Below are 16,050 nucleotides of genomic sequence, written 5' to 3' on the forward strand. Positions count from 1 at the left end.
AAGCAAAGAAAGGCACATGGGAAGATTTTATAGGCGCGGCGGCTCATTCTGCCAGGCACCCTCTCCTTCCAGCCCCCAAGCCATCGCTCTGCCCCTTCCCGAGAAAGGCTCCTGGGCTGCTTGCCACGGAAAATAGCCCACCTCTAAGGGCCATGCGTGACGGAATGTCTTGGTCTCCACGGGGTGCCGAGCGGAGCCATGCCAGAGAGCCTGCTGCGAGTTTCTCTGGGCGAAGGGAGAAATTTTCCCCGAGCACCCGCACACACTGCTTCCTGAGACGGAATCTTCTATGTAAAGCCACCGAAGGAGCACGGTGCAGGAAGAGGAAGGCCGTGCTGGGCACGAGCGGTGGGTCCCGAGCCATGATTCTCAGCAAATCTTTGGGCTCCCGCTCTGATGGCAGCCCTGCAGGGGAGGCGGGTGGGGAGGGAAGTGACATTCCTGACCTGCTTCCCAGTTACAAAGTGTTCCTACGTCCCCGATCCTCGCAGCGACCCTGGGGGAGAGTGGGCGACACTGAGCTGTTCTAAGGGCATGAAGGTAACACCACGCAGGGCCCTGGCAGCCTACCAGGTGCCGTTCGCATACGCTGTGCAGCAGCTCTGTGACGGCCTCACGGGCTTCTGACCCCCAATGCTCATCCGTCACCTGCTGCGTCGTCTTCTTCCACAGACGCCCTGCTGCCCCCGGGAGGGAACGCGGGCCTGGCCACATGGCGGCTCTGTCTGCTGAGGCCCAGGGGGGTCAACAGCCTTTGTCGTCTCCTTGCCTTTGTCTAACCACACCCTCCTTGATTCTGAAGGGATCGGAGGGGCCTCCAGCCTCTACACCAGCCTCCGCCTCCTCCAGTGCTCACAGCCGACATCTCTGCCACACGGAGCAGGCGGAGCCAGCACCCCCCGCGGGAGGGCAGGCAGAGGAGCTGCGGGCCAGCGGCCTTGTGGGGACTGGCCTTCCAAGAGGGTCAACAGAGAAGGGCGGTGGGGCAGCCTGAGCCAGCGAGTGGCAGGGCAAACGCACAGACACAAAGGTGAGACACGGACAGCCCCGGCTGGTGGGCGCAGGGGAGGAGACAAGGACAGGTGGAGATGGGCCCTGCCATGGGCAGTGGGTCTGAATGGATGCAGCAGGCAGTGGGCTGGGACAGGGCATGGAGGTCTGATCCGAGGAGCCACGCTTTGGGAAGATAAGTCTGCCACCTCGGCTACTGGACTGAGGATGGAAAAGCCGGGCTGAGGAAGACAGCCAAGTGGGCGGCACCAATACCTGGTACCTGCAGGCCCGAGCCCAGCCAGCCCCGTGGGCCCAGCCCTATAAGTGGGAACGGAACACAGGAGGGTGAAGAGAGGGTCCCCCAGGACAGGAGACGCGCTGGGGGACCTGGACGTGGCTGTCGACTCATCCTGAGCAATACCACCCAGAGCCCGGCGCAGGGTCCCAGGTCTCTCTATGAAACCCCAAGGAGAGACGCGCAGAGTGGACACCTCCAGGAGGCGAGCCCCCGGCGCCCGCATGTGCCACGCACAATGTTCATTAGCGTCGGCGACACAGCCACGCAGCAGACATATAAAAGCACATCCAATTAGCCAGGCCTACGTGAATATTTGCACTCTTAAATCTTCTGCATTTCGAAAGGGTTAAAGCTTATTATTAGCATATAATTTACAGTCCTTTCTCCCAGGAAAGGAATAATGCACAGTAAATGCCACATTCATTTTAATAATACATGTTACAGTCTGTGCCCAACATCTGCACAAAGGTAAAGGAGACAGATTTTTTTGACATGTCCCACTCTGCCATCTAAACACAGGCTTTTTGTTTCTTAAGTGACGGAAGGTTTAATCAAGAAAGCAGGCAATTCATCAATCGAAACAAGGCAGCGTGCGTGCGCCTGACAGCACACACATGGCTGTGTGCAGAGCACACCGGCCACCTGTCAAGCGCACCTTTTACATCAGGATATACAAATACACCGTGTGATCAATTCCCCATTCGCTCCGATCCATTGCTTCTTTTTCTTATTATATTTTTCTTTGTGCTCGATTTTGTTGTCAGTCAGGGCAAGAATAGATGGATAGACGAGGGACGGAATGGCTGCTAGAGGTGATGATAAAAATTTATACGCCTTTAAAAAGACTTATTCCCTCCTTGATTTGAGCACCGTTGTAAATATGTTTTGCACTTCATTCAGGAATTTTCCTCTTAGCCTATTATCTGTGGCTGCGTCAACACGCTGTCCCTCTCTTGGGTCCTTGCCACCCTTCCCCACACTCCCCACCGCCTCTCCCACCAGCCTCGGGCGATTCCGAAAATCCTCATCGAAGGATGCAGGGAAGAGGGGTCTGAAACACGAGGCCACAGGACCCCATGGATGTGTCCGCTACAGACAAAGGCCAGAGGGATACTGCAAATGCAGAAGGTGCCGGATGACTCAGGCTTCCACCAGAAGAAGGGCTTTCCCTCACTGGTGGTTGTTGACCTCACAGGTGCTTACCCCACCCACGAGCTGACCCCCGATACACGGGGAGGGGAGCCACAGGCACGCGCACACAGAGCACGGGCGCAAGCTCTGCAGCGTGACACGTGCACATCACACGGGGCAGATGGGTTAGATTCCACGGAAAAAAAAGGCATTCCTCAGGCACGCTGCTGTTTCCGTCTGCCGGCCTTCGCTTCCCACCCGGCAACGCTTTATGAACATTGAAGTCTTAAGCTTATATTTGATTTTCCAGGTGAGACTGTTCTCCCCTAATTAAAAGGTAGAAATAACGTAATCACTACAAGTGAAAGGAAAAGATGCTTACAGCTGCCCAGTATGCTGCGGGTGCATTTTTAAAGGATCATATCTTAAAATATACAGATTCTCCTCATAATAAGATGAAGAGCTGGTGGCAGAAATTTTATCCCATTGGATGAAATATATAAATCATGAATTTCATAATACTGATAATTAAATGTCCATCTTCCCATTTAAATGAGGACTAGATTAAAACTGCATGGAGAAGGCCGATATTCAGAAATCATTAATTATTTTTAATTGCTTTGCACTTTCCTGGTCTGATGTCGGTTACATGGCTCATACAGGGTTCTGTTTCAGATAAAACCCTCCTCCACTCCGTACGCGAGCCGCGGGCCAAACGGATGGGCTGATGGACTCAGACTTGCCCACGCTCGCACGATCCTGGCGTCAGCATCTTGAATGGGGACTGGTTTTTAAGAGGGAACAGCTGGAGAAGGCAATAAGCTGGCTTTTCCAGCAATCAAAAAGGAAATCGAGAAAAAAAAAATACACACACACACACACACACACACGCACGCACGCCCACCAGGTCGGTTCCAGGTGATGGCTGTTGTCTGGGGCCACTGTGCGCTTTTCACTCTCCAATGTGACGACGTGGTTAATGAGTATGTGGTCAGCCTAACGCTGATGGATAAATGAGGATGTCAGCATGGGGGGCTGCCCCTGACTAACAGGGAAGGACACAGAGCCCCGCGGCTCCCTGCACTGTGAGGCGTCGGGGAATTTTGCTCGGCGGAGCCTCCTGAATCCGTGGGGTATGTGAGATTTTCAGTTTGATTACCTGCCTGTTTTAATATGCATTTGCTTAATTTTACTATTTTAAGCTCCCATGTCAATTTTTCAAAAGGGAGAAAAACAGGTTTTCTTTTGCAAAAATTCTTCAGTTGGGAATATAAATCAGTTTACAACAACCACCCCAGTCACCGGCTCACGAGGTGAAACCGGTCATGGACGGACAGAGGCAGTCCTCGGTGAAAGGCAGAAGCCTGTGCTGCAGGCTGCCTGGCACAGGGTGTCCCTCAGGCTGGACAGGAGGGGAGCGCCTCCTCCCTGAAGGCCCCCGAGGTCTCAAGTCCCCAAGGTATGGGACGCTCAGCACAAGGAAACCCCTTACTCAACTCCCAAACATTTCTGGGGTTCACCTGAGCGGATCCCCCTACATGATCATTCAGGTGGACCTTTTTAAAAATATATATATTTTTATTGATTTCAGAGAGGAATGGCAAAGGAGAGATAGAAACATCAGTGATGAGAGAGAATCATTGATTGGCTGCCTCCTGCACGCCCCACACTGGGGATCGAGCCAGAAACCTGGGCCTGCACCCTGACCGGGAATTAAACCACAACCTTCTGGTTTATAGGTTGGTGCTCAACCACTGAGCCACACCGGCCAGGCTCAGGTGGACCTTTTAAACTCACTGAAAAGCAGTAGTTTTGCTACTCACTGCCCCTTAGGGGCCTCCTGATGGGGAGGGTTCAGTGAAAGGACAGTCAGTCTCTTCCTGAGCAGCAGCTTGTTTCTTGCTGCCCGTAGGGAAGCTGCCCTGGCCCAGCCCCGGACCCAGGCTCCCCTCCACCCGCAGCGGCGCCCTACACTCCTGGCCCAGGCTTTGTTCACTCTTATCTTTTCACTCCCATTTTTATTTTGTTACATGTATTTTTGGAGCTACCTTAAATCTTCCTGGAACAGATGAAATAGATATGAATAAATGTTCAGACATCTAAGCATCTGAAAAAACTCTAAGAAAAGGTAGAATGCTATCATTTGGGACAAAAATAGAAGACTTTTCAGGAGAGGTAAGATATTTGTAAAAAGAACCCTAGCAACCACTGAGAGTCCACCCCACACCTCTTTGGGGCGTTTATTATTTAAAAGCAGCAGTGCCCATCCTATGCGTAAGTCTCTTTGCACACTGTGACATTCGAGGAGCAGTTTCCAGGGGAGGAGGTGTGAGGACTGATGGCATCTTCATGCCATTCTGACCAGGGTGCAGGGTAGCCGCAAGGCCTAGCTTCTCAGGATTTCAGCAGGATCCGAAGCTCCTCACCACCTCTGAGCGCAAGAGAAAGCCGCCGGCTGGACCACACGGCACAGCTGACACGTCCTGGCAGACAATGCACAGGACCCCAAAAGGCCGGCGGGATATGCACAGAGGACGGCAGAGCCCAGCCGAACAGGGAGGACCTCGCAGACATGAGTGAGCTCACGGGAGGTGGCAGCCCCAGAGGCTGCAGGCGCTTGAGCAGCAAATCAGGATGACCATCTGCCCTGAGGTCACAGAGGGCATTCCTGGGCAAGGCGGACGCTGGCTAGATGCCTCCCTCCCTCCCTAAACATTTCATGAGCACCTCTGGTGCTGGGGACAGAGCTCCTCTGAGCAGTGTCTTCCTTTTGCATGTGGCATGGATAGATGTCTTAGTGAAATTCAGGCATGCCCTTGGGAAAACATTTCTAAGTAAATATTACTTCAATAACCACACATTCAAATCAAATGTGGGCTGCTTTTGCAAATTCTAGTTACACTGTTTGGAAATCTACTTATCTTAGGAAGGACTGCAAACTAATCAAATATTCTCAGGCATGAACCAGCCCACCAGGATTTTGCACCAAAGACTCAGGCCCTGAAGCCGGCAGTGAGCGTGTGCGGAGCTCCAGCTACCATGGCATCAGGCAACGGGCAAGGGCTAAGGCCTAGGGCACACTCTGCCTTGACTGTTTTTGGAATAAACCACTGAAACCTTAACTTCACGATACCAAACTGAGAAGTGCCACTTGGTGCCAAATCCTGCTCATATGGGGGAGGGCATTCTCTGCCCCTTCCAGCCAGCACGCCGCAGGCAGGCTGCCGGGGTCGGCGGGCAGGCTTGCCAGCCGCACCATGGCTGCCCGGTGCTGAGCTTGCAGGCTTCTGGAGCCAGCGGGTCCTGCGGAGTATTTCTGGCAGCATCACAACAAAGCATTCCTGGACCCTGGCAGAGCGATTTGGTGCCTGCAGTCGTCCAGGCCGAGCTGCCTGCTGCTCTGGGCTGCAGCCTCAACTACCTCTGCTTGGAAGATAAAACCCAACCGCCTGCCATTTACATAAATGTAACAGGAAGCTGCCGAATGGCTTCCCCCGTGTCTTGAGGCTGTTACCTCGGTGTTGCTAAGCTAACAGCTGAAAGGAACCCAGACAACACCTCATCAGGGCCGGGCGAGGAAGCGGCGGTCCGAGGCACAGGCGCTCCTGCCAGACCGGGAGGCTGCGCTCTGTGGGCCCTTTTCCGCAGAAGCGCCAACAGCTGGGAAAGCCATCAGAGAACCCAGCCAGGGGGCAGCGCACTCACTGCTGAAGATTTGCGAGCTGGAGGGAACAGTCCCTGCTTTCCTGAGCCTCCACATGTGCCTCCGAACGAGCTCCCGCTGGATTTCAGAGCTGCTCTGCCTGCGGCACCTGGGGACACGGTTAGCTCTTCCACAGAACAGGCCATCTTTCCACCCTTGTTATGCTCCTCGTTGACTCTGCTGAACCAGCCGCCGCACAAGCGCAGCTCTCCCTGGAGATGCTGTTCTCAGACGCGTCCCCCCACCCTCCGGGCACCTGGCTCCGGGAGTGCAGCCAGGCCCTGGGCTCAGGGACACCCCTGTCCTCACCTCTCCCTGCAGGTGTGCCACCCAGAAATGGAACAACTGGCTTTAGCTTTTACTTCCAAACCTATTAGGGAGTGATCATAACAAGAAAAACTAATACTGACACGAATTACACCATTGTTCTATTTCGTCTATTTAGTAACCCGAAGTTGCGATTTTTAGAGAAAAGATTACCTCTTAAATAACCGATTCATTATGGTACATGAGTGAATGCCATGTTCCCGTGTTCGAAATGCCACTCACCATTAAGGCGTGCGCTGGGAAGTGGCACTGATTTGCCACTTCCCCCTCAGACAGACCCTGGACCGGAGGCCCAGTATAATCCAGGGGAGCTTGTGGGTTTCCGAAGCTCTTAGCAAGTCACCCGCCCGCCAGGCACCTAATGAATCTCAATTCTGTAACAAGGCTGTGAGCTCCCCTCCCTGGCGAAGGGGAAAGGAAAACCAGGACTGATGAAGTTCCTGCCAAGGTAACACTATCAATTTCAAGGCCGAGTTCAGAAATCACAGACTCATATGTGGGGGTGAGGGGGAGGCCGCCCGCAGACCCTCTGGCCACAGACCTGGCTGTGAGAGATGAGAGGCGGACAGCCCTGGATGCGGGCGGAGGGGCCAGGCCCCAGCTCTGCGCTGCCGCGGGCCCCGTGGGAAACCTGCCCTGGACCTGGCAGGTGAACAATGTGGTGACTATTCTCTGGAAACTTCCCTTCAAGCTTGTGAAACCCACACATTGTTTTTCATCATTAGTTTCAAAACATGCTGCGTATCTGGCCCTCCTCTGAGTGCTGCGGTGACACAAAGGAAAGGGAGGCCTGGTCGCTGCTGGGAACAGGCCCCTTGTAGGGAGAAGGAGGCAGGACGGATGCCACCAGAAGCCTGGAAACGGCGAGGGAGGGGGCGCGGGACTGTCGGTAGCTGCCGCTGGCGGGGCCCACGTACCTGAGATGGCGTACAGGTTGGAGTGCTGGTACTCGTAGTCAGCCCGCGTGCTGCTCCTGCCCCGGAAGGTGGCGGGCAGCGTCAGGGAGATGTGCCTGGGGAGAGACGGGGAGACAGGAGGTTACGGGTGCAGGAAGTGTTCCCGGGGCGCGGAACGCACCGGGGTCATCGGCGGCCCCCAGCAGCGTGGCGCGGAGTAGGCGCTCCTGGCGAGCAGGCCTCCTCCACCAGCCCGAGTTCCTGGAGGAATTCAGAAGTTTCCCGACATCAGCAGCCACCTTGCCACATGGAAGGGCATCTGAGAGGAAGAAAGGGTTTCCCAGCCCAGGGCTTCAAGGAGGTGGGCAGCTCCGTCCAGGTCTCTGCCCAGCAGGTAAAACACACCAATGGGCCCCGAACCCTCAGGCTTTGGACATGAGCCTCGGCTATTCTGTGTCTTGGTCCCATTTTCCATCCCTCGGCTTCCACACCTGCCCTGCAGGGCAGCTAGGACAGCAGCTCAGGAAGCGCTTTGTGAATAAGGTGCTGGGCACGGATACCCCGTGAGTCCGGGAAACTAAGGACCACGGAGGATGGGAATGGCCTGCTCCTCTGAACTGCTTGTCCGTGAGTCCCCTCTGGTGGGAGCACACAGCAGGTGCTCAGGAAAGCACCCTCGATTGACCAGCATGTCTTTTGTGGCACAGGTGTTGGCCATTAAAGCTACGAGTATCCAACCAAAGCCAATAACCCATTTGGTGTGGTTGTCAGCTGCCTTTAGCAAATGCAGAAAAGCAGGACGAAAACAACAGGAGAAACATTTAAACCCCATAGGTCTGAGGGGACAACAACAAAACTCCCTCTTCTTGGCACGACGGGGGTTGGAGGGCGCTGAAGTAGCTCAGTACCTGAGCTTCGGCCACACTCAGTCCTTTCCAAAAGGGAGGAAGCATCTACAACATAAGAAAGCTTTACGTTTCACACGCTGCCTTTTCCACATCACACGTGGGGGATGTCCTAGAACGACTGGTACGCAGGGACTCCTGGGAGGAAGGCTTCTCCGGGGAGGCCTGTTCCCATGGACTAGGAGCGAGCAGGAGCCGCCCAGGAGGACCCGGCGCCGAGGCTGTAAAGCATGCATGTCAAACGCAAAGGCTAACACGGGCCAAATAAATGAGGCATGCGGCCCGCGGGCGCGCGTTTGACACGCCTGCTGTGAAGGCGTTTGGTTTGCCGGTTGTGGAGGGAGCACTGAAGGCGGTGACACCAACCAGCCCAGCTGACCGGCTTCACTGAGCACGGAGGGCGCGCCCGGGGCTGCAGGGGAAGCAGCAGCATAACGATGGACATGTGGCCACTGGGCGCTCTGCCGTGGGCAGTGAATGTGCGCGATGCTAACTGAGGGTGCAGGCGAGCCCCGAGGAGCCCTCAGGCCGCAGGGGATAGAGGTGCAGGAACAAGTACCTTCAACATGACCGGCTCGGAGGAGAATACAAACTGGGTGCCGAGTGAGCCCCGAAGGAAGGAACAGCACACGCGGATAAAGGGGCCAGAGCTTCTTGTAACACCTTCTCAGCCAGGGCCAGAGAGGAAAGGGGTTTGGGTTCTCCGCCCGAAGATGCAGGTTCCCAACTCTGTTCTGCCCATCACGGCACAGACGAAGGCATTAGAGTCACCTGGGAACTTGCTAACGATACAGACTCACAGCCCAGAACCTGGGAGCCGGTTCGGGGGGCCTGGGGTGCAGGCCACAGGCATCTATTCTTAACCAGCTCCGCAGTGACTGGGCCTGGCCAGGTTTGGGAAACCGGAGGTGAGGAGCAGCTGCAGACGGTTTAAGCAGTTGATCAATGCCTCTGACCACAGCACTTAGTCAATGAGGCTGAGCAAACACGAGAATGAATTATTGGCTGCGGTTGTGGTTGAGCAGAGCTGAAATGATGACAGGTGACCCTGCAGCGAGGGCCTGCCATGCGCCGGGCCCTGGGGTGTGCGGGTCTCCCAAGTTCCCTATGGCTCCTCACACCGCCCCCCGAGGCGGACACGGGGCCAGCTCTGCGACGGGCAGGGCTCGGTGCAAGATGGAAATGTGGGGCTCTGGTCCAAACATCATTAGGAATTCAAGACGGTGACAGCAGGGCATCGAGCAAGCGTGAGGCCCTTCTGAGCACGGGCGCCGGGGGACTGCCCCAGCTGCACACCGTGAAGCTGGCTGGGCAGGTGCTGTTGCTGCACCCACTATAGCAGGGGTCCTCAAACTACGGCCCGTGGGCCACATGCGGCCCGCCGAAAACATTTATCCGGCCCGCCGGGTGTTTTTGCCGCCGCTGTATGCATAGGAATTTGTTCATAGTTTATTTTTAAACTATAGTCCGGCCCTCCAACGGTCTGAGGGACAGCGAACTGGCCCCCTGTTTAAAAAGTTTGAGGACCCCTGCACTATAGCATAGTGACTATACCAATGAGGGGATTGCCAGGGAAGAGGTGTGCTTCGGGGCTGCCACACCCTGAGATTTCTGAGCCTTGAAAGCCCCCAAAAGACACATCTGCTCTAACTAAGGACAGAACACCTGTGCAGAGCAGGAGCCACTCCGGGCTGGAGGCCCTCAGGGCCCAGCTAGAGCTCTGACTTTATCCAGAAGGATTTTAAGCAGAGATGTGACAAGACCCAATTTGCAATTTTAAAAGATTGCCTGCCTGTGGGAACATGAGGGCAAAAACCTGCATTGCCCTGAGTGGTGGAAATGGAGCAGCAAATTATGATGGAGATGACCATGAAACTGCAAACAATTATTCAGCACCTACAGTTTACAGACCCTCAACAGTTCCTGCCAAAATGACCTGCTGCCACCCTCTAAGCAAATAGTTTTGGGATCATTCTATGGCACAGGGGACTTGCTCCTTAGCTGCCCTGGACCAACGTGGTCTGACCTCCGCTGCCTCTCCTGGCCACCGGATCCCACCTGGCTGACCGCACCCTTCCAACCCCCCGCCGCCCCGGGGCCTGGTTCTCTTTCTTCCTTGCAGATGGTCCTTTCTGGCTCCTCCTCCCACCTTTTCAAGGTTGCTGTTTCCAAGGGTTCTGGTTTAGCTCCCTTCTCACTCCACACACCTGCCCTGGGCTCCCACATCCACACCCCGGTTCTAGCCGTTTTCACACACCTGCCCAGCTCGCCAGCCTGTGTCTCCCTCTGACAGGAAGGGAAGTCTTGTGAGTCTGTGCCGATGCCATGGCTTTTTCATGCCTTAGCCTGGTTCTTTATTCACGCTGCTCCCCCTTCCTAGAATCGCCGCCATTCCTTATGGACTCTCCAAACTCCTACTTATCCTTCAAGACCCCCTCTAGGCACCCACTCTTCGGTAGGGCCGGCCCTGGGCTTGCTCCAGGCTGGGCTGGATGCCTGAATGACCTCTCCCACTCCAGGTACCCCAATATACTTAACCATTTGATATAAGCCTATCTCCCTACTATGACTGTGACCTCCTCAAGAGCAGGGCCAAATCTTATCGCTTTTGTACCCCCTTTTCTAGGGCAATGTCTGCTTTAGATTACTGAATATTTGTCAACCAAATCCAGTGTTGAACCTACTCCATGAAAACCCCCGGGGCCCTTCTTGGACATGAAGTGCTGTGAGCCTCTATTATTTCATTTCTGCATGTGTGTGTTCCCCAGTTAGATTCAAGGACTCTGGGAGATCCATTATGCCGTGCACCCCACTCCTCTTTGCTATGGAGGAAAATAGGCATAATGTAACAAGAAGTCAGTGGCGGCAGCAGCCAGGAATTTACAAGGGGGGGGGGGGCATTTCTGATCTCATGCCACAGGCAATGTCTGGTGATACGGTAAATGTAAAATCAAAAGATGAAAAAAAAATAAATAAAAAAAATAAAATCAAAAGATGATTCAAACCCTGGCAGTGTGGGTAAGTGGTTAGAGCATCACCCCAATGCATGAAGGGTCATGGGTTCAATTTCTAGTCAAGGGCACATACCTGGATTGCAGGTTCGATCCCTGGTCCCAGTGGGGTGTGCGGGAGGCAATCAATCGATGTGCCTCTCTCACATCTCTCTCTCTCTCTCTTTTATAGAGTAATTGCTCAATAGGTATTGGTTGAATTGAAATCAAGCTGCCAGGAACTCCAGCTACAGCGGCTGATGCAGCAGTGTGGGGGTGGGCAGCTCTCAGAGAGCAGGGAGTGGTCAGGCCTCGGCCCGCAGCCCCGGGGAGAAGAGTTCCTACGCTGCAAAAGCTGCTGCTGCTTTCCGGGGCCCAGAAAGGAGGGGAGGTGGGGAAGAAGGCAATCAAGGCCTCCTGTTAATGAGAAGGAACAGGCTGGGCCGAGGGACCGATCACCTGTGGTTAAACTGAATGGAAGTCACCTGCCGAAGGAGAAGTGGCCGGGCTCCGCCTGTCGGATTAGCCTACCAGGGTCAGGGGAGCTCTGCAGTCAGCTGAGTCTCAGCGAAGGGACATTCTAGTCCCCTGTGTCTGGTGGGGACCCACCTGCCAGGCATGGGGCTAGGTTCCTTCACACACATCGCCTTGCCTCATCCTCTCAGCAACCTTCTAAGGTGGGAATAATTACATTTACTGAACAGAAGGGCGAAGCCGCCAGGAAACCGGCTCTCCCTGGCGTTGCGCCCAGAGATGAAGGCCTCTGGGACCTCCCGCAGGCCCTGGGCCGTTGGAAGAAGGGGCAGGCCGTCAGAGGCCAACGATTTCTGCCACTCGACTCAAATGATGAATTAATATCCTAACACCCGCTTGGTAATGGGAGGATTCTAACTAGAGCACCCCCAAGTGCTCGGGCACGTTACTGAGCGTTCTCTGTCCCCCACTCAGGGAGCCGCCCCTGCTGAGCCGCCACCTCCCTGCAGGAGCGAGGGCTGTCCCGTGACAAACAGGTCAGCATCCCATACGCGGCTGCCAACGGCTCGGCTGAGCAGATGCTGAGGGAAATTTCATTCCCCGCCTCCCCCCAGTCAGGCACCTTATTCAATTAACATGGCCACGAAGCTGCAGACAGCTCCATATGAAAGCCCTTCAGTTCCAGAATACATTTTATTATGTGACAATAGTTGCCAGCACGATTTATTTCCTTTGATGGGATTCTGCTTTTTCCTTGTTAATTTAAATCTGTATTTTCTAGTGCTGATTCCAGGTCTGTGTGAATTTTTAAAATGTGACCATTAATCTTCCGGACCCAGTGGCCACGTATAAGGAAGACGGCTCTGCCCAGGCACCGGAGACGCCTCTGTTCTCTCAGACTGTCAGAGGACAGCGAGGCGGCCACTCACAGTCAGAGACAAATGTCACTGTTATCTCCCACCCCGACACACACGCGCATGCACACACATGCATGCATGCATGCATGCACACACAGACACACACACACACACAGCCAAAACAAACTCTGAGACATGAAATTACAGCTCCCGTCCTGTTTCTGGGGTTGAGTGTTGTATAGGGTGTCCCAAAATTCATGCAAGATTTGAATTTTGCGTGAGCATTAACAACAACAACAACAACAAAAAATAAAAGCCTAATTTGACTTGGTTTATTGAATCAGATTCTAATATCTGTTGCCCTTTGATTTCAATCCCTTCAGTTTGATAAGCATTACCAAGTACCAATTATGGCCCAGGAGCAGGGACAATGAAGACCAATGAAGACCACGGCTTTGCGTATGTGCCAGCAAAGCCGTGGAGGCCATTTACCCGATGTGCTATTCCATACATAACACTATACCAGGGGTCCTCAAACTACGGCCCGCGGGCCACATGCAAATACAAATATTGTATTTGTTCCCGTTTTGTGTTTTTACTTCAAAATAAGATATGTGCAGTGTGCATAGGTATTTGTTCATAGTTTTTTTAAACTATAGTCCGGCCCTCCAACAGTCTGCGGGACAGTGAACTGGCCCCCTGTTTAAAAAGTTTGAGGACCCCTGCCCTATACTATATACTTTATGAATCAATAAAAAATTTACAATTTTTAATTATAAACCTGTGTTTTCTATCAAAATTACTTCTTGCGTGAATCTTGGGACACCCTATATAATGCTCCTTTTGGGGCAGCTTTCAGTGGGTGCCCCACGGACCCCTGAGGGCTCCCCAGACTCAGAGTCCAGAAGGCCACAGCCTTTTCATGAGAATACCCAGACATCACCCGCCTTTCACTCTCATCCTCTCCCATCAAAAGAATGTTCCCGAAGCTACGTGACATGATGGTGTCATTGTTCTGAAGTAAATTTCAGTTCTAATAAGGTAAATATGGATAAACATAACCCACACAAACACAAATTCCTTGGAATTCTCAATTTTAAAGACTATAAAATTCCTACACCAAAGAGTTTGAAAGCCACTGCTGTAGGACAATGTGTTGAATGTGACTCTGAAAAAGCCTGGGTTGTGAAGCCCGAGACATGTGAGGGTTTTCCTTTCCCGGCTGTTCATGTGCCTGAACCTGTGCAAGGGCGAGAGGCAGAGCAGGACTAACAATGTAAAATGACCCGGGAGACTCCTGGGCCTGTTCTAGAGAAGAGGAAAGCCAAGGGGTGAAAGCAATACGTCCAGGCCAAGGGTTTGGTGCTTCTGTTTAAATACATCTCGATTGGAAAATCACAGCCAGTGAGGAGGAGCCGGATGTGGTGCTCACCCTGGATCCTGCTGCTCCTCGTACAAGTCACCTTCGAGTCCCCAAACAGCCAGGGGATCCCTTTTCTTAGTGGCAGTGATGGACCCCTCAGAGAGCACACTTGTGTTTATGAGACAAAATAAGCAAGACAAGATATTTAAACAGCATCTCCCCACGTAACGAAGAATTACATTTAGTTTATTCACTTTCAATGGTATAAAGCAGTGGTTCTCAACCTTCTGGCCCTTTAAATACAGTTCCTCATGTTGTGACCCAACCATAAAATTATTTTTGTTGCTACTTCATAACTGTAATGTTGCTACTGTTTTGAATCGTAATGTAAATATCTGATGTGCAGGATGGTCTTAGGCGACCCCTGTGAAAGGGTCGTTCGACCGCCAAAGGGGTCGTGACCCACAGGTTGACAACTGCTGGTATAAAGGATCAATAGTTGAAAATATTTAAAAGACTGAAAAAGTTCAAATTAGGAGGATAAAGTTCTACATGCCTTAAAAAGAAACCAGGTCTCTGTGATTTGTAGGGCCAGCCTGTCACCCAGGTTCTACAAAAACGAATGAGAGCCCTGGCCAGTGTGCTCAGTGGTTAGAGCATCGGCCCGGAGCATTGAAGGGTCATGGGTTCGATTCCCAACCAAGGACATGTACCTGGGTTGTACCCATCAGAGAGCACAACTTGTGTTTATGAGACAAAATAAGCAAGACAAGATATTAGTGTGTAGGGGGTGGGACACGAGATATTAGTTGCCCCAGGGGAGGCAACTAATCTGTGTGTCTCTCTCCCATTGATGTGTGTCTCTCTCTCCCTCTCTCCCCCTTCCTGCCTTCCACTATCTCTAAAGTCAATGGAAAAAAAAATCAGGTGAGGATTAACAAAACAAAACAAAACAAAACACACACACAAAAAACAAGAACAAAATCGATGAGAACAGAGAAAGATAATGAAGATTCAGAAGATCATCTACCAATAATGAGCACCCAAGTGAGATGAGGGGGAAGCAGAGGAAGAATTACACAGCCTGCCTGTTGGCCAACACCCATCTGGGGATACATCATCGTGAAGGCACCCAAAATGTGCCACGTGAGCCCTGGCCAGTGTGGCTCAGTGGACAGAGTGTCAGTCTGTGGACTGAAGGATCCCAGGTTCGATTCTGGTCAAGGGCATGCGCCTGGGTTGCGGACTTAGTCCCCCGTTGGGGACATGCAGTCAATGATTCTCTCTCATCATTGATGTTTCTCTCTCTCCCTCTCCCTTCCTCTCTGAAAGCAATAAAAAAATATTTTTTAAAAAGTGTCACATGACAAGATGAAAAGAACATTTCCTCTGGGAAAACAACTTACTGTTGGGTGTAGAAAGATGAACTGCATTAGAAATTGTGCAGAAATAAAATTTCAAAAATCTAAATTAGTAGCATAGTAGGATAAGCCCACCACGATTTTTCAGAATACAGAGAAAGAGCCCAGAAATGACAATGATGAGAAAACCATGATAGATATGGAGAAAAAAGACCAACCTAAATATTCTAGGTGTTAGAAAGAAATCAGAACAATTAAGAGAAATAACAACTTAAAAAGTCTAAAGCTTGCTGAATTAAAAATAAAACAACTAAATATAGAAGCTGATAGGGCTTCCAACATTCCAAACAAAATCAATAAAGTGACTCATGACTAAATCAATCCTGATTTCAAGACTTAGTGTAAAGTTACAGTAATCAAGACAGGGTGGCGTTGGCATAAAGATAGACACACAGATCAATGGAACAGAACGGCGTCCAAACAGAGCCACACATATGTGATCAATTGAATTTCAACAAAGGTGCCAAGACGACTCAATGGGGAAAGGGTGATCTTCTCAGTAAATGATGCTGGAACAACTGGATAACCACATGTTAAAACAACAAACAAACCTTGATGCTTACCTCACACCATACACACACACACATATTAAAAATTACCTAAGAGATTCATGGGGCTATTCTGGAAAAGAGGAAAGGGAAGGAATAAATGATGAAGTCCAGGAGGCCGAGGGCTTGAGACTCTATTTAAAT

At 52.1% G+C, this 16,050-nt stretch overlaps 1 protein-coding gene across 4 annotated transcripts in view; it reads right to left on the reverse strand.

The window, feature by feature from the left end:
• Positions 1–16,050, reverse strand: part of MVB12B (multivesicular body subunit 12B) — a 137,141-nt gene that overhangs the window by 51,866 nt on the left and 69,225 nt on the right. For 3 of the 4 annotated variants that reach the window (XR_004971149.1, XM_036329633.1, XM_036329632.1), the window contains one exon: positions 7,370–7,464. Coding sequence is in view for 3 of the 4 variants with exons in the window: in XM_036329633.1 (XP_036185526.1) it covers positions 7,370–7,464 (95 nt within the window). In the remaining variant the exon portion in view is untranslated. Of the gene's footprint in view, positions 1–2,121; positions 2,749–7,369; positions 7,465–16,050 lie in introns of those variants that run through there. The other variant, XM_036329634.1, reaches the window with a different exon arrangement.

This window comes from Myotis myotis, unplaced genomic scaffold, assembly GCF_014108235.1.
Source record: "Myotis myotis isolate mMyoMyo1 unplaced genomic scaffold, mMyoMyo1.p scaffold_m19_p_12, whole genome shotgun sequence".
NCBI classification, from domain to species: domain Eukaryota; kingdom Metazoa; phylum Chordata; class Mammalia; order Chiroptera; family Vespertilionidae; genus Myotis; species Myotis myotis.